Source organism: Aythya marila (genome assembly GCF_965140915.1).
Source record: "Aythya marila genome assembly, chromosome: 4".
Taxonomy (NCBI): Eukaryota; Metazoa; Chordata; class Aves; order Anseriformes; family Anatidae; genus Aythya; species Aythya marila.
Window position 1 is genome coordinate 15,133,211 of NC_139045.1, and position 26,441 is coordinate 15,159,651.

The 26,441-nt window shown below is 42.8% G+C and overlaps 1 protein-coding gene across 2 annotated transcripts in view; it reads right to left on the reverse strand.

The window, feature by feature from the left end:
- SLC4A4 (solute carrier family 4 member 4) overlaps positions 1 to 26,441 on the reverse strand; it is a 104,543-nt gene that overhangs the window by 54,310 nt on the left and 23,792 nt on the right. For both annotated transcript variants that reach the window (XM_082759511.1, XM_082759512.1), the window contains exons 5-6: positions 9,809 to 9,966; positions 637 to 724 (exon numbers count right to left, since the gene is read on the reverse strand). In XM_082759511.1, coding sequence (XP_082615637.1) covers positions 637 to 724; positions 9,809 to 9,966 — 246 coding nt within the window. The remainder of the gene's footprint in view (positions 1 to 636; positions 725 to 9,808; positions 9,967 to 26,441) is intronic.

The following is a 26,441-nucleotide window of genomic DNA, read 5'->3' on the forward strand; positions in this document are numbered from 1 at the left end:
AGAAGATGGGGAGATAGCAAGAAACAAACATAATGTAAATCAGCCACAGATTCACAGAGCCTAAAAGACACTGGAAGAAAAAAAGTTGTAAATGCATATGGAAGGCACAGTCATGTTATTGAGGTATGTGATTAACAAATAATTGCTAGCTACTCGTGGCTAGTATATAAGCACTGCATGAATTAAGAAGTGCTCTGGGATACAGTACAACAGAATGATATATCCTGGGTGTAAACATTTCTGCAGTAATTACCTAGAGTGCAGCTGTGGGTTACTGTGATTGTAAAATGTGACACAAGATGCATACCACAATGCAAGTCCATAGATTAATTCAAAATCTATTTAAAAGAACGAGCACTAGCAGGAAAATAAGCACGATGGACAAAAACTTCCTATAGTTATGCTTTTATAAAATCATGAAGGCAAATTAAATAGTTATGTAAACAGATGGAACTGTAAGTGACATCTGGGTATTTCAGCTTTACATGCAGCCCACCCACAGGCGTGCTCCAGTCGGCTATGCTGGAGGAAAAGGTGTCATTAGTACAAGTGAGGTGATATCCAGGAGAACCAATTTCAGCAGGGGATGGGATGGTTCATTTGGACATTCAGAGATCTGGTTGCAAAGGCACTTACCTCATCAGACATCAGGGTGGCAATGGCTCGGCCAATCTCATGATAGGATTTTGCTTTGCCCTTAGGTCCCAGTAGAATGAAGAGAAATCTGACAAAACATACCAATTGTTCCCATTTAGTATAGAAAATTGTATCACTTACTTCTTATACAGTACCTACATGTAAATTCAACTTTAAAAAAAAAAAAAGAAAGAAAGAAAAAAAAAGTTTTGCCCCTTGTTAGAGAGACCCAGAAGCTGCCAGTGGTTCATGAATCTGACTGATGTGAAAGGTAAGATCCTCACTGCTCTGGGCAGCCACAGAGGTTAGTGAGGGAAGAGCACTCTAGACACTATCTGTCTGAACCCAGAGGATAACCATGTTAGCTACTCCTTGTGAAATTTCTGTATTTCAATCTCCATCAAACACAGGGAAGAATTTAGTATATTGTTTACACCATATGGTAGCTTTCAGAGTTGTCACCTCCCTTTAAGTCCATGGGAGTTCAGCAACCCCAATATCCACAGGAGGCACTGAGCACAGGACTTGTTCAGATTTCTCATCCAGTGCATTTATTTTTCTCTGTGTAATACTATGTTCCGCTTCAGCCATCTTGGAGTACAAGTTACACCCTGCATCCCAATCAGACTTGCTCTAGTGAGCAAGATGCCACCCAGAGTTTTCCTCCCCAAAAGCTGTAAAATTAACCTTGAGACCACTTTGGTCAAATGCTGTGGCAGCCCTACACAAAAACATCCAGCAACAAATACACAGGAGGAAGGAAGGAGGTTGTCCAATGCCCAGTACCCAGAAATGAACTATGCACAAGATGCTGCTCCAGCACAGTGCATCAGACCTCATGCTCTGTGCATCACAGAAAGCCTATCCACCTCCACTGATTGATTTGCTCGTATATTACCAGCTACTCGTAGCTGTTCAATCATTGCATACATAACTGCAGTAAATATTTCCCTGTTGCTATTCCAGTTTCATTGAAGTGACAGTAGCAGCAATGTAACTGCTGCCAAACAGCCAGGAGAGGACAGAAGACGACCTAAGGATTGTTTGCTCTGCACAGCTCCACCCTGACCCAACATTCTCTCTGCACAAGGGACAGAAGAAGCAGGGCAGCACAGCTCCGGGTACAGAAGTAAGCATTCAAGACAGCATAGAGAAAAGCAGAGGTAAGATGCTGCCAACTGTCCACACTGCTTACCATAAACTACTCAGAAACACCTCTCTTAATTCCCAGAGCTATCAGATAGCACTCTGCTTATTAGTGCTCTGCTGGAACCAAGATCGCTGTGTGGTTCAGCACCTACAGTAGCTACCCACATGTGAAGGAAAAACATTAATTCTAAATAGGGCTTTAGCTATAAATAATTAAGCCCAACTTGTATGCCTTGAATTTCTGCTCAGAGCATACAATACTTACCAGAGACCCGTAAGACCATCTGGTAGCTTTGCAGTCACGGCTTAATTCTTAAGGAGGCAACCTAATTTTTGAGGTGTGGGTTCCTGCTGTAGGTACCATAAGAAGGGTTGCCCATATGTACAAAATAGCGGGAGCTAATTTCTTACATCATCTCTTTGGACAGCAACAATATCCAGGCTGGCAACTATTTACTCACACAACACCTACAGGAATGCTGTACACCTACACCTTGGCTGTAGAAACACAAGCTTCCTACAGATCTCCTGTTCAGATTCGTTCCAGAAAAAGAATTGCTTCATGGCTATGTGATGAAAAAACATCTGTCTTTATGCTCATCTCTTTGCCAACTGGCTTGTTAAGAAAGCTCTGTTACTGCTGTTGGCAATCTCACGCTACTGCCACCATTCAGTGGCCTGTGGGAATTCAGTGGGGACTGTCATGCTGGTCGGATGGTGTCATTTTACGTGTGCATCCTGAGCTGAAATCTAACTAGTGACCTTGAGATAAGAGTCTCTCTCACTCGCACGTCGACTCACCCTTGCAATTAGCAGCAAAAGAAACTACAGGGCAGGAGACCAACTTTTCCATTTCACCTAATTTAGCAAAGGATGGAAATTACTGGGGCAATTTTCAGAAAACTCTGTAAGGCTGTGTTTCAAACAGAAATACTAATAGCTGCTCAAAACACCTCTAAAGCTTCCTGAATTAAGTGTTTTTCCAAGTACAGCCATACCTTTCAATCAGTAATGGAAAATAAACACATCATAACCTTTGGTAAGTTATCTCATCTAAAACCCTTTGCATTACTTCCACTTTGAATACTTCCAGTTGAAGCATTAGCTTCCAATTCCAGTCGTCTATTTCAGTTGGCTCTTACAGCTAGATTGAATAACCCTTAATAATTAATTTTTTTTAATATCCCCCCCATTGATCCATTCACTCTGAGCCATCTGTCGTTTAGGGTAAGTAATTTGAGGCTTTTCTCCTCTCTCTAGTCACTTAACAGTTCTTCTGTGAACCTTCTGTAATGTATCAATGTCTTCCTCAGAGAAATCGTCCAAGAGCTGGCAGTTTTGTCAGTGTGAACATAGAGATGAAATAACTATCGCTACTCAGGAACATTCAGGAAAATTAAGTTGGGTGTTCACACCGTCCATCCATCTTTCTGACCCCAGTGGCCAACTTGACACAGGCCCAGAGATACCAAACATAATCATGTTTCTACAAGCGTTGGGAGAGCCTGTGGCTGCAAAGGGAAGGAGACCCAAACAGGCACTGTCAGTGAGAGAAATTCAAGGCCTGACCTTACTTTTCTACTCTGCTAGCCTGTGGCTGACCAGCACATAGATAGCTCAGAACCCGGTCTGGCACTTGGCCTGTCCTACCCCACTGGCAGTTTAGCAGCACTGAGTTAGTGGGCTTCAGGAATTAAAAAACGAGTAGACAAATATGGGAATCTTGGGAAATGGCAGGACAGTAGGGGAAAGTTGGGATTGTTGCATGGTGGTGTGAAAGGACACAGTACATGTATGTATCTCTTGGAAACCAGGTTTCAGTGGTTCCAGCACTGACAGAAACGTCAGCTGTACCCAGGTGTGGCCTCAGCCTTTTACCTACAGCATCAGCTAGAAAAACGTGGCTCTCAGACCATGTTTTATAAATACAACTCTAAATTTATACATTTGCAATTATAATTATATATATATTTATAATGTATATATAAATATATATATATATATAAACATCATAATGCACTAAGTCAATTGTTTTATAAAGCATATGATATGCAAACAAATATCTTCTATTAAAAATCTACAGTCCTATAAAAGAAATTACTATGCCAGGATCCATAAATACATATTCATTGGCATTACTAACTGTAACACTTCCTAATCAAGTTCTGCACGAGGATTTCAAGAGTTTTACTCAAGGGTCACCCAGAGGTGACTAACCCATGCACACCTAGGTCATGTCCTTTGCTCTCCTCTTACCTCCTGGAACTTTCCCTGCATTTCAAGGGCTGTTATAAAACAAAATTAAAGAGAAATCGTTCCTCAGCCAAGACATTTAAACTCTAGGATGCAAATTATCCAAAATACATTAACTTTAAAAAAAGTTCATAACTTCAGAGGTTGCTGCTTGTCATTCTCCTCGATTTCCAAGGAATAAGACATTTTCATAACCATCTCCTGAAATAATTACATCACCTGGCTCTCTTCCAATGCACAACAGAAGCACCTGAATGCTCCTGCACTTACTAAATGTTCTTTAAAACAGCCTGTTCATGAGACTTTCTAAATTCTTCATCCTGACTGATTCAGCTTGTAGAACAAGACTTTTTAAAGCACCAAATATGCATGTGCACACGCATACACACAAATACAAACACATTAATGTACTTTAGTGGTGAGGACTGGATTATGTTTGCATGTATTTAATAGCATTTACTTAAGAGTTTGTCCAGCTAAAAAAGCCCTCCCTGGGAGTTGTGGCATTCTCTGTCTGTTGGGTTGAAGCCAACACGGAATTACTCTCTGCTTCACACAACACATGCTGAGTTATCAAACGTTCATTTCTGATACTTAACATTTCTAAGGATGTTTCAATGCAGAAAACATGAGATTTCACCATCTATCACTTAGCTCACAGTCTCTCTGAAGTTGTAATAAAACTCAATGTTTCTTCCAAATGCCCTGGGCAACAGCTTACAGAAAGGGCTGATAGTCCTCACCCAGGATGCATTGTATTGAACTTTGTACAATACACAGCACTCCTTTGCTTCCAAGCTGAGAGTGAGTCAGAAACTCTAATTTATTATTCTTTTTTACCTGAAGCACTCTTCCTCCTGTCACTTTGGACACTTTTCCCCCTTAAGCAGATGATGACCACCGACTGCGTCTGATTAACCTCTTCATCACGTGGCTGATGCCACCAAAACCAACAAGAATAAATTAATTTTTACAGATGAGTAACTTCGATCCAAGCAGACAAATGGGCACCTGCCACTGCACTGTACACAGAACCCACACACTGAAAAGGCCTTAACAAAGTTTTGCAGCAGCACTGCACAAGCCCAGTAACAGAACACTGTGGGCCACCTGATCAGAACGCTTCTGGATCCTGGCAGAAGATGACTCGAGAGACTGCAGGGTGGAATTGCAATCCAGGTTGCTGAAGGAGACTACAAAGTCTTAAGCAGTGCACTTGTGAGAAAATTGGCTAGAAATGTCCATGAAATCACATGAATCACACTTAGGAGGTGAGGAATGAGTACAACACAGACAGGCTCTAAAGTCAGTGCAGCATTAATGTTTTCCATTTGAGATATTTTTAAAAATCTGTCATGTCCATGACTTTAACAAACGCCAATATGGGGTAGGAGCTGTAGTGAAAACTGCCCCAGGGCCCGGTCAACTTCCCCATGGTCTCTTTACAAGCTGATCGCCAGTACAGAAGACAAGGTCCCTCACACAGGCACAGAAAAGGATGAACAAGTAAAACAAGATTCAGATTCAGCCTACTCACCCCTGACTATTTCCCAGATCTGAACTGCAATTCTGTAAGTGCTAAAGGCACCTACATAAAGCAAACTCTGTAAGGTCCTGTGGAAGATGCTTTTGTTGATGTCCTCCTGTTGTTGGACACCACGTGAGATGCCTGCAAGTCACCCAGTGTTCCTGATCACAATATATGTTGATGGACTCAAGGGCTGAAAGAACAACCCCATGAACCCCAGAACAAGGGGTTCTCTGGTGGAACCCTTTGGGTTCTCCATCAGAACCCAAGGCTTGGACCTCTGTCATGAAGGGACCACTCCTTAGAATTACAGTAAGGAGAGAAGGAGGTGAAGTGTTTGGTCCTTCTTCAATTTTCACACAGCTGCTCCTTCAAGTTCTGGGCAACGTACCAACATTGCAGGCATCTCACATGGTGTCCAACATATGAATACAGACAAAATTCATTTGTTGCCAGAGCTCTGATGTCCAAAAGCAAGTCTTTCTGTTGGAATGGCTCCTAAAGGACACAGCCCTGAAAACAATTTCAGGGCTGCAGTTAAGGAACAAGACACACGCTTCATTGTTGCCTACCGAAAGAAGAGATGCCCTTGCAATTCAAAGCTCAAGTTAGGAAGCAACAGAGAAGAGCATGACTCCTGGTTCTGCCACATGCTTTCTGAGTGACCTTGGGCAAGTTACTTCATTTCATTTGAGACTTGTAGACACAAGCAATTTCCCAGCACTACATATTAGACTTATGCAAGTCTGTACAGCTTATCTCCAAAAAATCTTTCCCTTGCTCATTCTTTATCTTTTTTCCCCATCATCATTACATTAATGGAACAGACCTAAACACATAATTGTACATCTGTTTTATGAAAATAAAAAGCTACATCTGGTGCATTGTCAGGAGGAGAGGCAGCCACACCAAAGCAACGGGGCAAGTACAGTAACTAAATGCTCACCGAAATAAGGAGTTCACAGCACTGGGGAATTAAAATTGACAGGAGAAGACCGAAATCCATAAATAATTTTCAGTCTGAGTGGTAACAAGAAAAGATGACAGAACAAAAGGCTGGAAGTTCTCTACACCAAATTAAGTTCCCTGATTTTTATTACCAAGCTTGTATGAAATTATACTGCATAGAAACTTTTCCTGGAGATTTCATCAGGTCTAGCTGGTTTCTTTTAAGTAAAAATTTACTTTTAAGTAAAGGAAATACTTAAAATAGTTAGCAAGGAAGTGTGCAGGGAAACATATATATATATAATTTATCTAGGGGAGAGCTATATCTACGAAGGGAATTTTATTTTTATAAAGTGTCCAAAATTTTGTAGCTTAGAAGAAAAATCCAAGCCAAGGAATGCGTGGAGAAAAAAAAAAAAAAAAAAGCAGAAATAAGTAACCTATTTAACTGGAAGTCTACATGATGAATAATATCTACCTTATACACACACAATAATCCTTTTCTGTTCTACAGCACTAGGTCAATATGAATAAACCAAACCAGGGCAGGGACTATAGATACCACGAGCCTTTCAGCTCTGCAGGGCTTAGTGTCATATTTGCTTCTACATCAAAAGATTGTGGCAATTTCGTACATGTCCAGCGAATGGTTGCAGCTTGATAATCAGCTGTTGCTGCCCTCTCCCTGCAAACCCTGCTAGGTTAGCACTGTGAAAAGTAAAGCATCAAGATGGCTTCGTGTACTTCTGAAAGCCCTGTGACATGATGATATTACTGGAAACGATTTCTCCTGTCTTGCCTGCTTTCACTTTCTCAGGAGGGCGCTCGTGATCCCTCTGCCATTGATCCAACAAGCCCTGTGACTGTAACATCTTTAGGGCAGGGCACTTTGCTGGCTCCTGTGAAATATCCAGTACATCTGTAGTCGCTAAAAAGGATGAGATTTCTTAACACAGCACACCAGAAACATGAACTGAACGGCTGTGCAAGCACCCCTCCAGCAATGCATTTCACGACCTGGGAAGGCAGAATTAGATGGCTATGCAAATGCAGCCTCCCCTCTGTATCAGGATTCCCAAATCAGGATTCCCAAAGCTGAGAGCTGAAACCTGGGTGTTGAACACTACAGAGGTCCCTACATGAAAGGGACCAGCTTTCTGGAGATGGACTGATGCACTTCACATTGCAGTTACTTGGTAAAACTGCATCACAACACTTCTCTATAGAAAGCCAGAGCACTGAAACACTAGCTCACATTTATTTAGAACCATCCCCCTCCCCACGTGGTTGTGTATGGCCTAACTTCACTGGCATGGTTTTGATAATTTTACCAGGAACTTGATAATTTAACAAAATAAAAGAAGAAATCCTGAGGGACAGGAGTGAAGAACACTGAAGGCTCCAGCTAAGCATCTTGCGGACTCTGTGGGTTGTTAAGTGCACGTCTTCAGCAGAAATGCCCACTGTGTAAGATGGCTGAAACTAAGGGCTGAGCAAGGAGACACTCCATCATAACTAGTCTGGGCCCTTATGGGATTTCCTTGATTGAATTTCACAGGATGCAGCCATTGCAAATGGCTCTTCATTACTCACAAAAGCAATCTAATGAGCTTCCCTACTTTGATTAGGGCTAACATTTGGTTTGGAGGACAGCAAATGGATAATATTATTTCCTGGAAAAAAAATGTTGGCATGGAAGGACATCTTGTCTTGATTAATGCTACTGAGTAATGAGGTCATTGAACAATCCTAGATCTAACTTCCTGGCTCCCACTACCAAAACAAACAATACCTGATTTTACCTCTGCTGAAAAGCATTTTGAGATGTATATAAAAAAAGGAGCTAGTGGATTAGACAGAGAAATTGAAATACTGAAGCATACAGAGCTCGGTAATACTGAGGAATGAAGAATTACCGTTTACAAAATTAGGGCACTTTGATTTCCCTATACTGCTGAAAGAATACCCAGTGTGTGCAAACAGATGGTGACATGGTTCTTCTAAAGAGCTACTTAAACAGATTCCAGGAGATACAAACACTGCTGCTTTACTAGAAGGCAATTAAATAGCAAAACTAGACTGCCTTTCTCCTTTGTTTTATATATTAAAATAAGGTACAGATTGTAACATCCATTTAACTTTCATTCCATACGATGGCTGTGGTTCATGCCAGTAAGGCCCTAGTGATGCACCTCTGTAGCGTTAACATGCCCATTCTCACAGGGTATTAATCCATATAGCCTCTCACCCTCTAGACATTATTCAAAATAGAATTTTCACTCTGTATTGAAAGCTCTTAAAACTGCTCATATAAAATATGTATTTTGCACATTACTGATACGAAAGGTGCAGCGTGAATTCTGTAATTACAAGTAAAATGCAAAGTAAATCCTTTGTCACTTGATACTGAAAGCATGCCAGAGCCCAGGTGTGCAGCATTAACAGCATCCACACAGCAGCACCAAGTAACAAGGCACCACAGAGACCCGTGCAGAGATGGAACAGGATACTGCAGGGCACCTGCAGTCTGTCCAGTGCAGCCTCTGTCCTCCCTGAAACACCGGGGGTCTGTGCTTAGTTCATTTCCTTACCTTTTCAGGCTAATCAGTTTAACAGTTCTTACCTACTGTGTGTATAATATGACAAGTGTATGAATTTAATTCAAATACATACAAACATACAACATATTTGTATTTGTGACACTACAGATTCATTTGCAACATGAGTCACAATAAATAAAATATTTGCACAACATTTCTTTTCTCAGCCATTGTGAAATACAAAGAAACATCTGGTGTGACAATCACAGAAAGAATTTCTCCCTCAGTTTATCTGACTTTTTTCCCCCCAGCAGGGCCAGAACTGCATCCTTTCATCTAATGTGAATTTTTAAGAAGAAAAATATGCACTGCAAAAGCATGCAGAAGGAATTTGAGGTATGTGTAATATGTGTGTGTGGCAAGAGTCATGAGGGGTAGAAAAAATCCAGTAGTCACATTTCATGTTGGTAGTGTCCTTTACCATTAAGTTGTTAAATTAATGTGTTTGCATAGCGTTTGTGCATTTCACAGCTTTCATGTTACAACCAAATTTCGGACCTGAAAATTATTAGGCAGCTGTAGTAAGGTTTTGCTACTTTAAAAACCAATAATCCTGAAAAAACGTATGACCATTATGCAAGTCATATGATGCAAACCAATGGAGAAGGTCTTCTTTTGGCCTGGTGCTATTATTTTAAAAGGTGCAAATGCAAATTCTAATTCATGAGCACTGCTAGGGGCAGAATTCTCTTACCGGGTAGGTACGGGGACTTCAGTCAGAGCACCCAACATAACTGCCTGCTGCAGCCGGACAAAGGCAATGAAAGGACTGTCCAGGAAGTCTACCTCCCCAACCAGCACATTGGAGGCCTCAGCATCACGGGGCAATTTCTTCATGAATTTATTCTTCAACTGCATCGGTAAAAGAGAACGAAAAATAGAATGAATGTTGTTAGCCATGCAAACAGAAACGTACAATAAAATTTACCCAGTTCAGCCACATTTCCTTCTTGGTCATAGGATCTGAACCTATTTTTGGCCAGTAAGTATCAGTAAGTAAGACAGAGACAAATGCACTGCTACTTACTGTAGACCTCTCCCAATTATACATGTAAAGCAGAAGCCAGACCAGAGAAGTCGATGACCACCCTTGTATTCATGCTACCCTTTAGAAAGTTGAATATTCCTGCTAAGAAAATAGCCACCAGAAGAGCAATCCTGCTATTGGTGCTTGGATCCAAGCCAGCACTGAGAAGATCAGACCTCCTGGAGCTATTGTTACCATTTCTGGATCTGAAATGGTGTTAGCTTGGGGAGAAAAAGGTGTGCAGCACTGAGCAAGATGACTAGATGTGGGCAGAGCTTCAGGAAGAAGTACTGCATCAACTTGCTGCCTGGCCATCTGGACGCCAGGGAAGGGCATGCACTCTGTAGGAGTGAAAGTGCAACTTCAGGATCTGCGGTTGCTGCTACAGAAATGACTGGCCTGAGGAAAACAAACCCTGAAGGATGGATGTCCTTCCAGCAGACCATGCCAGGAGCTGGGCACATGCATTTCGTGGTGTACATGTCTTTTCAAGTTCCAAGTGAAAGACTAAGCCTAGTGCAGGCTTTTAGAAGCAAGTTTCCTATGTCTGTGGCTTCTGCCCTAATCTAATATTTTTCTTTAGGTTTTCCAAAGCTGCTGTTCCCATTAACTGTGCAGGCCAGTACATGAGGAGTCACTGGGCAAAAGTAGAAGGCATGCTGGTTTTGAAACTATGCTAACAGTCTCAGTGACTGTCCTGGTGAGAGACTGGCTCCTTACTGCTTCCCACATCACCACCTGAGCCCTGAGCCCTCACCACAGGTTTCAGCAGCCAGAGCAGTGCATGGCAGAAGGGGGACGGGGGAAAACAAACTGCTGACCCCTGTGCAGGAGAAAGCCTTTTCTCCCTATTCTTAACAGGCAATGCTGGATGGCTGCTACATCCCTCAGCCCCCCAAAGATCTGAAAGGAAGAGAAAGCCTTGGGAAGAAATGAAGTGAGGAGGGGCATCCATGAAGAAGAGGGAAATCGGAGGGGGTTTCAGAGGGAAAGAAAAGCACCAGGCCTGGCTGGAATAGCCAAGATGAGTGTGGGAGAAATGAGAAGGAAGGTTCTTGTGTGCACAAAACTCAAATACATATAAACCCCAAACACTGAAAGGTTAGTAATCACCATGCAACTAATAAGGCCTCTTAGGTTTCCACCATCAGCTGAGCATCCATCGCTTCACGATCAAGTTACTGCAGCTACTATTTTATCCTGCCACAGCAACTCCTGACCTGATCCCACTCTTTCCTCTACCTCATAACACCTTTCTGCTAGTGAGAGTTTTCAAGAGCCTTGCCCAGAAGAAAAAGAACTGTTAATATCTGGAGTACCCACATACCACTCTGCATGAACTGTTGAAAAATCAGTGTGGCCCACTGGCAAAGTGAAGAAACCTACTTCAGCAGAGCTACCTACAGTTCACAGCAGCTCACAACACAATTTGGCTCCACAAGCTCTTATAACTCCCAAAGTACATGCTGAGTGACGGTTTTAATATTTATAAGCTAAAAAACCTTAAATGCACAAGGAAAAAAATGAGGCATATGGTAATTCCCCAACAGAATCCTTGTAACTTTAAACTGATGCTGTCAATTATTCACTACTGGATAATGTATCCCTTGGAATAACGAGCAAATGACAAAATGTTCAGACATACAACTTTTAGGGACACACTCAGGAAAATCTGACAAGGAAATCTGGTGCTCGTTAATTGAAAGCTTCTCTGTACAATTTGACAAGACTTTGCTGAGCCAGGAATTGTCTGTGGGGTGAAAAAGCAAGCAACTGTCCTCCCTCAATGAGACGACAGCATCCACTGCCTCAGACAGCATCCACCGTACCTGGGACAAAGGCAGAGCTGCCAGAAGAATGGTCAGAGGCTAAGCAGCAGGAGGGGATGTTGTTCCTCTGCCCTACTTTTCTAAGGCAGCACCTTGGGGGCTTTCCCCCAAGCACCTTAAGTGGTAGAGATACACCCCCCTCTCCCAGGCCATCAAAGCAAGACGTCTCAAAACAACCTTCACCACCCTCACCAGAAGCTTTCCTCTCATGACTAGTTTGTCCTCTCATTTTCCAGGAAGAGTCATGGTTGAATATACAGACAGAGCAACTTGCTGATGCTTTGAAATTCGTAATTTCTGGGCTATGATTAAATTTGAGAGTGACATAGGGCTGTGCAAGGCACTGTGTGCTGCTGAGCTGCATGCAGCACAAGGATAAAAGATTGAAGATCTCTAACTATTCTGTAAAATGATCACCTAGGGATAAGGAACAAAACCAGTTAGCAGGCTTGCTCTGATCAGCTGTTTATCCCAAAAGGCTCAGGTTACCCTTTTTAAAGAACGGTAAAGGAATGAGCAGAGTATAAGATCAAAATCATCTAGGAAAAAAAGAGAGATTCTTTTGAAATACAACAAGGTAATTAGAGAAGATAGTATACAACAAACTTGCCCATTTCAACAAATATTTTGTAGAAGAAATTAAACTGTGAGACCAAAATTACTTCCTGATCACTCTATTAATCTGGTTTTCTTACCCAGGTTATTTCAACACATGCTTCCCATGATGCCTTTCTAGCCTTATTCTTTCCTTGTACCCTTATCACCTTTGATTGCTTCTTTGTCCTCAGTAACTCGAGTCTGAGTTCTTATCTCAGCTTTTTTGTTTGTTTTCTGTCTTCCCATTCCCCCAAGTCCAGCTTTTAGGGAGGAAGGGGCTTTTTCTTCTGATTTTTCACTCTCTCCCTTGCACACATTAAGCTAACATACAACTCTCCATTTATCCATCTATATCTTTGCCGTTACCTTCATTAACAATGACAACAGATATGCCAGAAACATGACAAAAGGAGTTGGTGAAGTCACCGTAAGCATAAACCACTGCAATTGCACTGCTCATCTTCAAGCCTTCTCATACTCTAGATCTAGATGTTAGCCTACTGACAAACAAAAGAACTTGATCTCTTGTTTTGAGAAAAAAATAGGGAGGTTGCATCGCAAAGCAAACCAATATAGTTATTATTTACTATTATTTTCTCTCCCATCTCTTCCAACACCATTACCCCAGACGACAAAGTCACAGTCAGCACTGATTCACCTAAGGTACCTTGTCAATACCCAGTGGAAATAAGTTCTGTGCATTTAATCTAGAGATAACTACCCCAGTTCCTGCAAAAGGATATGCATGCAGCCATAGATGGAGGAAAAAGCTCTGTGTTAATCCAAATCTTCCTCTCATTTCCCCATCAAAATAAAGCTGAACTTAAAACAGCTGTTATTTCCAACTCCTACATCAGGGAGTTACTGCGTGTGGATATTCCAACAAGCAAACCAGATCAAATAAAGTAAAATTAAGACATTTTCTGACTGGACAAGAGAGACCAAAAAGAGCAAGAACTTCTGTTTCCTACACCTCATGAGTGTATAAAGTAGTCATTTGGCCCCAAAGGTCCTTTCTAAGGGCTGCCTGCTTGCTGCACTAGTGACAGAAAAGCCCAAAGTCTTGGAGCGGCCCCAGAGGAGCTGACAAAAGGTGAATCCACCCGTAGGGAAAGCAGCGCTGGGATTTGAGTCACACTATAAGCAGCACTTCTAGAAATGCGACAAAGCATCTGTTTTGTTACTGAACGGTGAGGCTCAAAACTGTAGGAAAGGAGGCTTGGAAGAAGATCTAAAAAGCTTGAATTCATTTCCAGCATGCTATCTGAGGTCTAATTCTATGCTCATCACCATTAGATCAGAGTGCAGAAGAAATCTACTGACCAGCATCTTTCTCACCAGCCAACTGCCACAGTTACTCTCCTTTGTACATCTTCTCTCAAAGTGTAGCTATAGCTACATACTAAAAATAGTTGCTCACAGCCCAAAGGTTATTCTCATCTCTGCACCTACAAACTATAAATGTACCACAGCAGGTGTGAGCAGGCTCTCAGTGCACTGCAACATGCATCCTCTATCTGACAAAACATTATCTAAGTCAAACTATGGAGAAATGTCATCAATTGCTTCTGATTTGATAATGGGCAATCACTGCACCAGCAGTATTTTAAACATCAGCCTCTCCTGGCTCTTTTCCGGTATCCTCCTGGCACTTGAAATCTTCTGAGCAGAGGCCACAGCCTGGCATGAGATTGCTTTTCTGCTCGGTTATTAAGTTCGCTCAGCAGGCCTGCTGCATGCAGAAGGATCTGAGCAGCCCTGCTCTTAGCCACAGCCTTCCCCAGTAGCGACAGAACAGCTCATGCAGCCTTGGCCACGCTCATGAGGGGCACCACTGCCCCACTCTTGTGTATGACCCTCCATCTGGCTTTAGCACTCAGGCTGCATCCTCACAGCCTGGAGGGATTTCCGAGTGTGCTCAGCCCTGAGACGGCTTTGTTTTCAACTGTCCACTTGAGCAATGGCAGAATTAATGTGAAGCTGAAGGCTTTTGTAAACCGTGCCCTCAGTTGGTTCCCAAAAAGCCCCTCACCCAGGGTGATCTCTGGAGATGCTCTGTGTCCGCCTGGCTAACAGTGAATGGTGAGGGCAGGCGTCCTGCCAGGCACACAGATCGGGGGTAACAGTGAACTGGGCTACGAATCCACAATGAGCCTTGCACTGCACTTTGCCAGGCGGCTCAAAGAAGTAGAAAAAAAGGAAAAAGTCTCACGAAAGGGCATGAATTACTGATTCAGCAGGAAGAAAACTGCTGGAACAATCCTACTGCTACGCTCTTCAGTTAGGAGTTCCACCAGAGCAAATATTAAACAAACACTGAGGAGCTCTGGGGAGGAAGCCTGGAAAAGCGCTACCAGCTACGAATGGCGTTTTGGAGGAAAGTAGGGATAAAAGATACCAGGAAGGTGGCAATTCTACAGTAAAGCTTATGTTCAACTTTGCTGAATAGGCTGGTCATGCTCTTACCTGGTTTCCTAAAAAAAGACAACGTTTGCTCAAAACCAAGGTACCCTTCTGAACCAAAATTGGCAAGAAGAATCTCGAGGCCTATGGCTAATCAGCTCCTGAGGCTATGGGTCTCAGCGTGTTTATCCTCCCAGCTGTCTAGCACAACAGAGCCGTATGACTAATTTTGAAGAGAGATCATTATGGTGTTTTTTCTCCAAAAGTTTTGCAGCACCACTCAACACTTTCTTAAATCATTTATCAGAGAGAAGATGGGAATGGTGCAGTCAGCACTTAAAATCCATTTTGAACCATTCCCTGAAGAAGCTTCAGAGAAGATCTGAGTCCTCAGCAGCACCGGAGACGAGTGAGGGAGGGAGGGCTTTCAGCTTGAAGCACTGCATTTATTCACTTTCCCCACACCGCTAAATTGAGCATTATTCTAACCTGACGACTAATGTTATGTTAAAGGCCAAAGACCTCCAGTGCTGTACCTGCAAAAGGGCACAGCAATGTGAAAAATCACCACTTCCCTAAATGTATTTTAACAGTCCGTTATTATCAGCATCACTTAAGATTTACTGGAAGCGAAAGCCATTAGTACACACACATAGCTTTTATTACATCTGTTTACTCTCAGTGATTTTACTGTGCTGTATACCTGTCTGCCTTCTCCTCTCACACGTTGCCTTCCCTGTGCAAGACACTGCTGCGCAGCTCATGAAACAGCTCCAAACTGCTGCAGTTTCCAGCCTGAAACTCAGGTGGGAAGGAAATGCAAGATGACAGCTCACGAGCAGGGGAGGCATTAAGGAGCAACTGCAGTCAGCAGAGCCAAGAAGGAGCCAGGTGAGTTTTGTGCTCCTGGTCTTCCTGGCAAAATTTTCAAAAATAAATTAACAAGCCAAGTAGACTTAACTTTCCTACATCACTCAACAGGATCAAACATTTTGTAAAGTGTGTAAAGTCTCTCATTTTTTGGGAGCTCCTAGCACAACCAAGAGCACAGCTGCCTAACAATGAAGAGCAAGAAAAGGTAAAAAGGAGCACACGGCTGAACAAACACACGGCCCTTGCCCATGACCCCTGACACACTCTGCAAAGTCTTTCATAGGCTTGTCCATGGCAAAGAGGATACCCAAGGCAAGTGGAAACTCCATTAAATGAGTCATTAGCTTAAGTTTCAGAAAACCAAAACCAAAAAAAAAAAAAAACAGAAACCCACACACGAAGCAGCACTAAAATTACAACTAGAGAAGCCCTGTAGCTAGACACATTACTGTAATGATTTTCCAGTCTTTGCAAAACAGCGTGCAGGTAACGTGTAGGCACTGATCTTTGCAAGAATCTGTCTGCATGCATGTTTCATATTCCTGTTTGGTCACCCTTAGCCTAAGGAAGAGTTACGGAACAAAAACCTCTGCCTGTGTGAGCTCAAGTTTAGGTACAGCACTCCACCTGTTCAGGAGCAGTTCCCTTTGAAGTTGAGATTGCTAGTCTGTGAAAGCTTAATATGAGTTGCTCTTTTGGGACTGCGTTCTGCAGTGTGCCATATGGCGTCTATAACTAACTCTGCATTTGCACAGGACATCTTAGTGCACTGGGCACGGTGATCAGTGCCTGCTGTTGACTTTGGCTACTCAGCCTGTTAGCACTGCTTGGATTTAAAAGCCACTTGCATGGAGAGAGTACTCGTGATTAATTGACATGGGTCACAGCTAGTGCACTCACAAAAATACATTCATGTGTCATCAAATAGCTATTTTACCACACTATATGCCCTGTTTGAAAAATTAGCCCTAAATGAAAAGAGGACTAGAGAAAAAGAAAATCTGTTAGTAAAGGCCACAATTTGCTTTAGCTTTTCCACTATTGTAAGGCAGCTGCCTTTATGGGTATCATAACTGCCTTCACCTCATAGAAGCTGCTGAGTTTGCAGCAGGGAAGCCCCAAACATCCTTGCAGCAAAAGGAAAAACAAAAAGAAAAACGTTATTCAGATCTAGTGACATTGCATAGGTAGAGCAGAAAACCCTCTTCCCATCCTTACTGTGACAAAACACAATCAGAACTGAAAGGCCATCCATTGACTTCACTTAAGGAAGCCACAAAGAGACACTAACTTCATAACATGGCATCCTCCAGCCATGCAAGGTCTGAAGTGCAAGCCTGAATTCCCCTTCCCAATTAGCATCATTTAGTTGCTATTATCAGTGGAATTGAAGGACCGAAGTAAACACCACTAGGATGAAAAATTGAGAACTCTATCTTGCAGAAATGAAAAGTACAGTTTCTGGGTTTTTGCTTGAAATCCCAAGAAGGCAGTTTGTGGAAATGCCTGCTGAAAGCTACTGGCGCTATCCCATCCAGTGAGAAAAATGCTGAGATCCTCCTCTTCTTTCTGGCCTTCACCATTTTACAAATCTCCCTCTTCTCTGAGTCACACTTCATCAATCTGGAGACACCTAGGTCATATTTAGCATCTCCTACTGAGAACCCATTTTAGCCTGATCTTTTCAACCCTACCACGTAGCATTTTTTAAGTTCACTACACCTCCAGCACTGCAGTATTAAAAATAGCTGGTGCTCAATTTTGGGACAAAAAGGAGGGAGGAATCCACGTGATGGTTAGGGTATGATTTTGCCACAGGAACACAGTGCAGCAAGGCACAGCTCTGGCACAACTGGCTGCTGTCTTCTTTTCAGGCAAGGGTTGGGGCTCCCCAGCCATGCTGATCCCCATATCTGCACAAGATGAATGGTTTACCTCCTCTCTGAGCCAGGTAGGAGCTCTCACTAAAACCCATTAAATGCAGCTCTGCGCCTCCCACCTTCAAAGCAACAGCAAAATATGAGCATTCAAAATCAATGCTGATACACAGATTACCATCACAACCCTAATTGCACACACAGTGCTTTGTACAACTAAATGAAGGCTTAACGGTCCCTGATCACAGGGAAAAGGGATCCAGTTCCCCAAACTCCTGTTACATCAAAGCCAAGCGCGCCATGTGGGATCTTCCAAACTGCCAGGCAGCAACAGGCTGCCTGAGAGCACAGGAGACTGGGTCAAGGGAACAAAGGCTTGTTGGAAGAAACTACTTCACAGTTACAGGGGAAAAAATAAAAATAAAAAAGAGGTGAGGGCTAAATTATCTAACAGAGAGTCCATATAAAAATTGACTCTACCTTCCATTTACTCTGCACAAGGTATGTGTGCTCACCTACCTGATCACAGCACAGTATTTCACTCAAATGGTTCTCGTATCTGAGCATGGACACACAGTGCTTTCGTACTTGGAAAGGGTAAATCCCCCAGAAATTTAAATCTGACTCTGTCTCTCTCTTTTTCTGTATCTATCCACACGTATGTTTCCCATGAATGCTTGCCTAAAGGGATATTGTTAATGCTGTGTTTTGTCTCTGTACAGAACTCCATTTCCCAGGAATGCTTGAGACGTGCTCTGCTGATACACTGTAGGGAAAAACTACGCAAGCAAAACTATTCTCTGCATAAAGAGAAAAAGCCAAAGTAAATGAAATACCAGTTAACTAAACTTCCTAGAAACATTTCCTTTCCTTTAAAAAAGGTGGCAGTGAGCTATACCGGAAGGCAGTTATTTTCATTTGAGCTCCAGGGAGTGAAAGTAGGTCATCCAGGCTGACAGACCTAGAAATTAGGAATCTCTGCTTGTGACTGCAGAGATTAGGAGATGTTGTTCAAACAGGAAAAGCAATGAATTGCTCTCACCATTAATCAATGGACTTCATTCCAAACAGTGGGATCCCATCAGCTCCCTCCTCCCCGTCCATCAGTCCCCCTAGGAAAGGCATGAGGGTTTCTCTCAACAAGGCCAATTTCTTTTTAACTTTAGAGCTGGCTTTGGCACAGATTTCCTGTTGATATGGAAACACCAGTTTGAATAAGTGCTGCACACACCACAACAAATAAGAGGGGTTTTGTGCCTCTCTCTGACTAAATATTCCAGCTGACCATATTCATTCAGAGCTGTTTTTTATCCCTATACACAAACCCTTTGAAGCTGGAGATAACACCAGGTCAGCAAACTCCCCGTATATATTATTTATTTTGCATGTGCTGTTTCATCAGCTCAGCAATAACAGGTCCCCAATAAAAACAGATTTTCTTTAACTGTTCCTTTTATTTCACATCTTGAGCATTAAAAATCTTCTGGTGCTTCAGCCATTTGGAGCTGCCAAGGACATTTGGACAAAGCACGACTGAAGGATTTCTCACAGGACAAGAAACAGAAGCGGTACCAGTACTAGGAGCAGCGCACCATCCCCAGCTTCCTACGGTCCACTTACACTATAGCAATAAAGGGGCTCATAAAGGCTGTGCTTTGAGTCTTCTAAATAACTTTTGTTCACAGATAAACCTCTGAGCTGAAAAAGAGGCTTTTTTTTTTTTTTTTTTTTTTTTTTTTTCCCCAAAAAAGCTAACTGATAAAGCCATGCCCTAACCCCGTGAACAACAAACTGTGTCCTGTGCAGATACCATGAAAACCTTGTCCTCCCCAACAGGTTGTTTGAATGGAGAAGACATGTTCCTTGAGCTGTGGGAAGACGTGGGAGTTGAGATTAGAGCTATGCCCTGCTTCCCACACAACTATAAGCACGATGTCTGACCTCCCTTGCCTCACAACAGAGGAGCGAGCCCTTGATCCAGCTGCAGGCACCGTGTGGTTTGAGAAGTCTCACATGGGATAAGCGAAGTGAAATTCAAAGGTACGTTGCCAAGTGAGAGCTCATCCCAAACACAGCTTAAGCAATACTAAATATAAGCACGGCCATTAATATTTCCATGGATTAATCATGTGGGGATGCTTTTATAAACATTCTCCTGAAGTGCTTGTGACTCGGACACTGCAGCTACAGGCCCGTGTGTGGGAACATAGTTTGCAACTGTCTAGAAAGCTAAAAACTGCATGGAAAATTGTATCTGTAGGTGTACTGAAAATTAGAGAGAGGGAAAAGGAGCGCCAGCAAAATCCCCAGGTAGTGCAGGGCAAGCAGACAGCGTCAGCTCTACCAGCAGAGGAACAGTGCAGTTGAATGTATGGGGACTAAAACCAGGGACAGGACAGACCAGGACAGAAACTTAACTTTCTTGTCATGGCTGGCAAAGGTGCCATCAGGCTGACAGATACCTGCTGTCACTGCTTCACAAGTGTCACTGACAAAGCAAAGGCTAGTATAGATCTGAGCAAAGAGGTTCCACAAAGGAATGCACGCACTTGGCAGCAAGGAAAATCAGGAGCACGAAGTCAACGTGCCAGATCTAGCCATTATCCATACGTAGAAGTTTTTTCAGTGTAGCCACATCAGTCGTCTGGTGGAGAAAAAAAAAATAGAAAATCTTGTGGTGTACACAGCTCTCACAGCTCACAGCAGCAGAAGGACCACTTGGCACCAAGATGGGTACCAGCTCGGTGGCTTCAGCCAGCACAGGCTTTGGGACTGCGATGTGGACTTGCCAGTATGGCATAATTGCACTGGCAACCTTTGGAAGTGCAGACAGGGCTCTAATAAAATCAGACAGGAGCGCAGGATGCCACCAGCAACAAAGAGAAGGCAGTGAGGTCTGGGATGTCTCTGTGCAGGCCATCACCTGGTCCTGCTGGTAGGATTTAACTGTCACAGCTGCACAGCCCTTTTGCTCCTTACCCTCACTTTGAGACCCCCGTTTGACAAATGGCCATTCACAAGCTGGCAGGAGTTCAGACATGAAGTGGCTGAGAGACATAAGTATATTGGAACAGCTTATTTGCATCAAATGCAGAAGATGTGTAACTTGGCTAACATGCATCTAAGACTGCAGAAGCATTGAGGAGTAAACGTGACCCTTTCTAACTACAGTTGCTTTAACAATCTAAGGCAGGAGGACAAACCCAAGCATGATTTTTAAGGTGTATTTGCAGTACACCTGTCCCTTTTTCTGCACTAGGCTAGTACAAACTTCCCCACCTACTGGACCAGTTACTATTGAGCACACAATGGCAGGAAAGATGCCAGTATGCAGCCAGCCCAACACAAGCAAGCCATTAAAACGTACGTACATGTGTATATTCTCTCTCATCTTCCTTCAGGTTTGCTGGATAGCCCAAGAGAAGCACCTCCTTCTTCTAGACCTGTCTCTAGTGTGGACCAGATTAGGGTAAACCACAGGTTTTACTTGTTGACAGTCCAAGAAACCTTCCTTTTGATTTTGAATTTGGTATTGGTATTATTCAACATAGTGTTAGTGAAAGACTTCTAGAAATAGCTCAACCTTCCGAAGCTGGAGGCAGTCTCCTGCCAGAAGTACTGGTCTTTCAGGTGCCTCTCCAGTCACACTGCTGTACCTGGCAACAGAGCCTGGGAGAGAACAGGAAGCTGAGGCAGTGGTGTTTTAATTGGAAACCAGAAAAGAAATTGTCCAAAAGTCCTGCTGCCTCCGCTTGTCTATCTAGCTGCAAATGACCAGCACATTAACTGCAGAAAACAGCTCATAAAATAAGACAAATGAAGGCAAATCACTTCTCCACACTGCTACCTCAAAAAGAAGTGTTCTGCCAATACAAATACAATGAAACAGAACACACCACCTCTTCCTTAATTATCTTTATAAACTGCCAAAACATCAAGCAATTCCAAAACAAAAACATGATAAAACAGCAAAATCAAAATTCAGTGCCCTTTATTGAAGCTACTTATCATTAGAGCAATTTGAGTCGGGGCCCTGGTGTCTTCTGTAAGATGCTCAGGATGCTGAACCAGTCTCTTTTGCAATCTAAATGAAATACAGTACAATGAATCAAGTCATCATTCTCATGGCAGAGAGGAGCCGGTTCATGCAAATTATCTAACTTCAATATTCATAAATAATACCCTGCTAACCACACATAGCTGTCTGGGTGCTTAGCACCGCTGACAGATAGGAGATTGGCAGCAGGAATGAATCAAGCCTTTTGTTTAGCTCCAGGGCAAGCTTCCCACATGCTCTGGAGGAGGAAAGGGAAGACTTCCTTTGGAGCTCTCCCTTTTTTTTTTCCTGTTGTTACACCTCCTGAAACACAGCATGTTTACCAAGTGGCATTAAAAATGGGAATAAAAGCCTTCTTCCCCTCATCGCTTCTGTTCCCTGTAAACCTCCCTGTTTTGTCTTGTAGAGAGATGATTAAACATCCTGTCAGGGCTTTTTATCCTACGAGCTCAACTGGGGACTTGCCTGGCAAAAGCTTTGTATTACTTTGGTGATCGTCAACAGATCCCAATGCCCTGAAATAACAGTGTAAGACTAAATCAAGACTGAACGTGCCCCAGAGAAAATACTTATACTTCTGCTCTACCTGAAATTATGGCTTGCTGCTGCCTGTGGATGCCACTGTACAGTCTGTTCTATGCAAGTGGCCAGAAAAGGTGAGCTCAGTGGTCTGGTGAAAGTTGAAAATGAATTAATGGGGACAGTGCTGTGCTCTACCAGAGGAAAATAGTTATTTCCCCCTACAGTTGCAGCTCAGCCTTTTCCCATGGCTCACCTGTGACAAGGCAAAGAATCAGAGGCAGAAAGAGAGAAGCAAAAAGATCCAAGAAACCAGGACACAATGAGTGAGAGCCTGATGTTTTCCACAGTTCAGGCATGGTTCAAAGAAGCTTGGTTTGATCCTACCCCACCACACTGACCACACAGCCGTTACAGGGAAGTTTTGATGTCCACACACTATGTTGCCATTGGCTGTTACTGACTCTGCACTACCAAAATAGACAATAAAATATTGTCATAATTAATAGCCCTTTCCCCAAACCATCAGTTGTGACCGCCAGTGTATGAAGAGTAACCAGGAGATGGAGTGGAGGTAGGAAGCATTGTGTTTTGTCTCATAGACGTGTGCAATCTGTATCAATATGATCGACGTAGCTTTCGTGACAAGGCAACACATACTTGAAGATTTTCTGCAAACTCTGCATTTTGGTAACTAGCCCCTTCTTTTGTTGTCTCAGCTTTAAAATCATTTACTTTCCATAAATTTAAGGGGGGAAAAAAGCATACTATGGCATTTTAAATGGTGCAGACACCTACCTTACAAATAACCCAGGGCTTTATTACTTTGAGATTTCTATATCATTTTATGACCTTATAGTCTTACTCTGACGGCAGTGTTATTTCATCTAGTCTGAAGTATATAAAACAGCATTACATAAAGCAGGTGAAAAAGTTCAAGCTCCATTTTTCATGAAGCAATCTCTCCTTTGATAAGGTTTCTAATCTTAATTGCTTTTCACATGTCCATAAACGCTTCATGTCAGAGGGGAAAGAGAGAATAAACAGACATTTAAGCTACGGTAATATTTTTTTGTTGTTTAGTGAATAATAGTACATTGAAATGGATTTCAGAGAACAAGATGGCAGTAACTATTAGTGCAACGATCTTAAAATTATCAAAGAATAAACCAACTGCACAGGTCTGAAGTACTGCAGCAGAGTAGCAGGGTCAGCTATAGAGTGCTGGGTTTGTACATTCAACCACAATTCCAAGAAGCGCTTCCCCAGCACTGACAGTTGTGCTGCTGTCCTGTCAGATGCTGCAAGGAGCAGATCTGGAGGAAAGTTACTGCTATAACAATGCTGTCACAAAATTACAGGTGCCAGCACCAGGCATACATGGAGAGCGTGTAAGTAGCAGAGGTCACAGGTCTAAAATAGAAGCAACTAACATAATGAAGAACTGCCTTTTATATATCTTATAATATTTTTATATATTTTAATAACGATTATATATATAATATTTTTATATATTATATAATAATGGGAAACTGCAGTCCCCCCACATTCTCTTACTTTCCAATAGAGAAATGACTTGTGCTCTTTAAGTGTACACAAACTGTTGTCTCTGGGGACAGACTATGTACAAAACTTTCTCCTTTCAGGCTAAGAGATCTGCAGACAGCCAGCTGTGTCCACCAGAGAACGCTTACAATGGCATCTGTAAGAAAGGTTCGGCATTAGCATGACTGAGCTCATGCTGCTGGTTTCAAAGCAAACAGCAATGCCAATGGTGAACCCTTTGGAAGCACCCATCTGTAAGTAAAGCCTACATCCCTGCTCCTTTGCTGCCTTTCAGCCAAGGAGCCACTTCCCCCTTCCTCTAGCTGATGGCTCTTTGCCCTGGCACTTGGGGAACAGGCAGCGCTTGCTCGGCCGATCCTTTGGAACGAGCCTGAGCATCCTTTCCTGACTCCAGCCTTTTCCAAGAGGGATCTTAAGTTCATTTTCTTTGCCTCTGACAACAGCTTAATGGTTACCCAGTAAGGAAGATTAACTGAAAAGTGTATTAAGACAGCAAAGGGTATGAGAAAAACAAAACAAAAACAAGATCAAAGTAAATCCAAAGTAAGCATAAAACAGTCCCTTCCCTAAGGGCAGAGGAACCAACGTCACAAAGCTTAATACAGGTAAACCTGAGTGCTATGTAGGATTTTAATAAAATCTTATCTCTTGTTATTACCAGTTCCTGTACTCATGTCAGTGAGTCTTGAAACCACTGTAAATATTTTCTAATGTGCCTCTTTCCAGTGCTGCCAGTCTTCAAACTTATCTTTGCACTCTGTGAGCAGGCCACAGAGCTGGGCAGGGCACCAAAACAGGTCCAGCATCTGTGTAGCGAAGCAAAGCCCGGCTCCTCATTATAGAGATTTCAGTCATAGGAAAGCTGATGGTTATTGTCTTCTCTCACTTCCCTCAGTCACTTATTACTCCTCTGACCCTGAAGCACAGCAGTCCAACTGCCACAACCTCCACCATGTACTTGCCTTTAAACGCTGGCATTTGATTTCCTCACAAGGATTCTGCAGGGCAGGACAAAACGGGCTCATGCAAACCTCAGGGAAGGCATCCCTCAGGGAGAATTCTCTAAAACATCTTCAAGGAAAACCCAAATATCGTCCATTGCTTTCTAGTACACTCCACTGCCACGTCCTCAGCCATATCCCAGGCAGTTTTAACACTTCTCCATCTTGCTGTGACAGATGCAGCTACCTGCAATAGATGCTGCCATGGCATGGGCTCACTAAGTCACGCATGCTTGTCTTAGCTCAAGTCTCTTAACAGAGCTGTCTGTGTTCGCAGAGCTTCTTCTCCACATAGTAAGGCAATTGTGCAAGAGGTAACCAGCCCACCTGAAACTTCATTTGATTCTGCAATCCCAGCTCCCCACACGGATTGAAAAATAGGCTCAGGAGACCACACTTGACAGCTGGCGCCTCAGAGAAGTGTTTGTGTTTAGAAGAATCAGTCTTGGGCTTTTGCTTTTGTAGCTGAGGTCCTGCCCACTTACTGCCCCTTAACTGGACTGTCTTAAAAAGCAACATTAAAAAAGCCATCTGAAAGCAGCATTGCCCAGTGACCACACTGAAGCACTGCTGCCAATAGTAGGCCAGCTCCTAGAGGAGAGAGGTGGCCAAGCGTATTAGATAACATGCTAACACATTCTGCTCTTCTGCAGAGAGCTTCCTCCCTCCTAGAGGGTCCTCTTCTGACCTTTTCCAGGCTTGTTTTGTTCACTCTAATCTCAAAGTCTACTCTTGGAAATCCTCAGTTGTTAGAAACATAGAGTTGAACTCAATGATTCAGTACTTAAAGTAGTCACATCCCCACTTTGTAAACTCAGTGTTTATGGTAAAACTCACATAACCAGCACTCTGTCATAACCCCACTCAAGCTGGCAGTTGGGTAACAGGACTTTCCTGAAGGTACTGAAAGGTAAGGCTACTTCTAAGTGCTACTGCTGCTTCTAGGTAGGAGAGAGTCCTGAACCTACTGGCAGGAGCTAGCAGGGCTCTACAGGGCAAGAGCTGTTCTAAGGTATGCTCCACTGTCCCCTCTCTGTGTAGTCACATGTGGCAATCACAAAACCCACTCTGCCAAACTAAATAAAGGGAGAGCTGGAGGTCATGATCTAATTGCAAAGCACTTGCCACCAGCTTTTCTCCATACAGGGAGCAAGGGAGAAAGAAGGAAAAAATCTGAGGAGCACATTTTGCAGTTTGAAGAGAGAGCATCCAGAACCCTCTGCTTTGATTTTACCTTAGGTAGCTACTTTGATTTTACCTTACCTGCTCCGTAAGAACCTATTGAAACAGATAAAGGAAGTATTCTGGTTATAATGTCACTACTGTTAATTGTACCATTCCAATTAGCATTAAAGGTTACAAAACTGAAAGTAAGGATCCAGGTAGGCAGAAAAATTACCGATGTTATCTAAAAATTTGTTCAAAGCCTTTTTTCCTTTAAAACAAACACACGCAATACTCTCCTTTATATTTGCAAAAACAGTGATTGATCAAAGAGCTCAGATCCCAATCCTGCTCTGAGCAACTGTTAGAAACTAACTTCAACCTGTCGCAGTTTAAAGACAAGCTGGCCTCTGA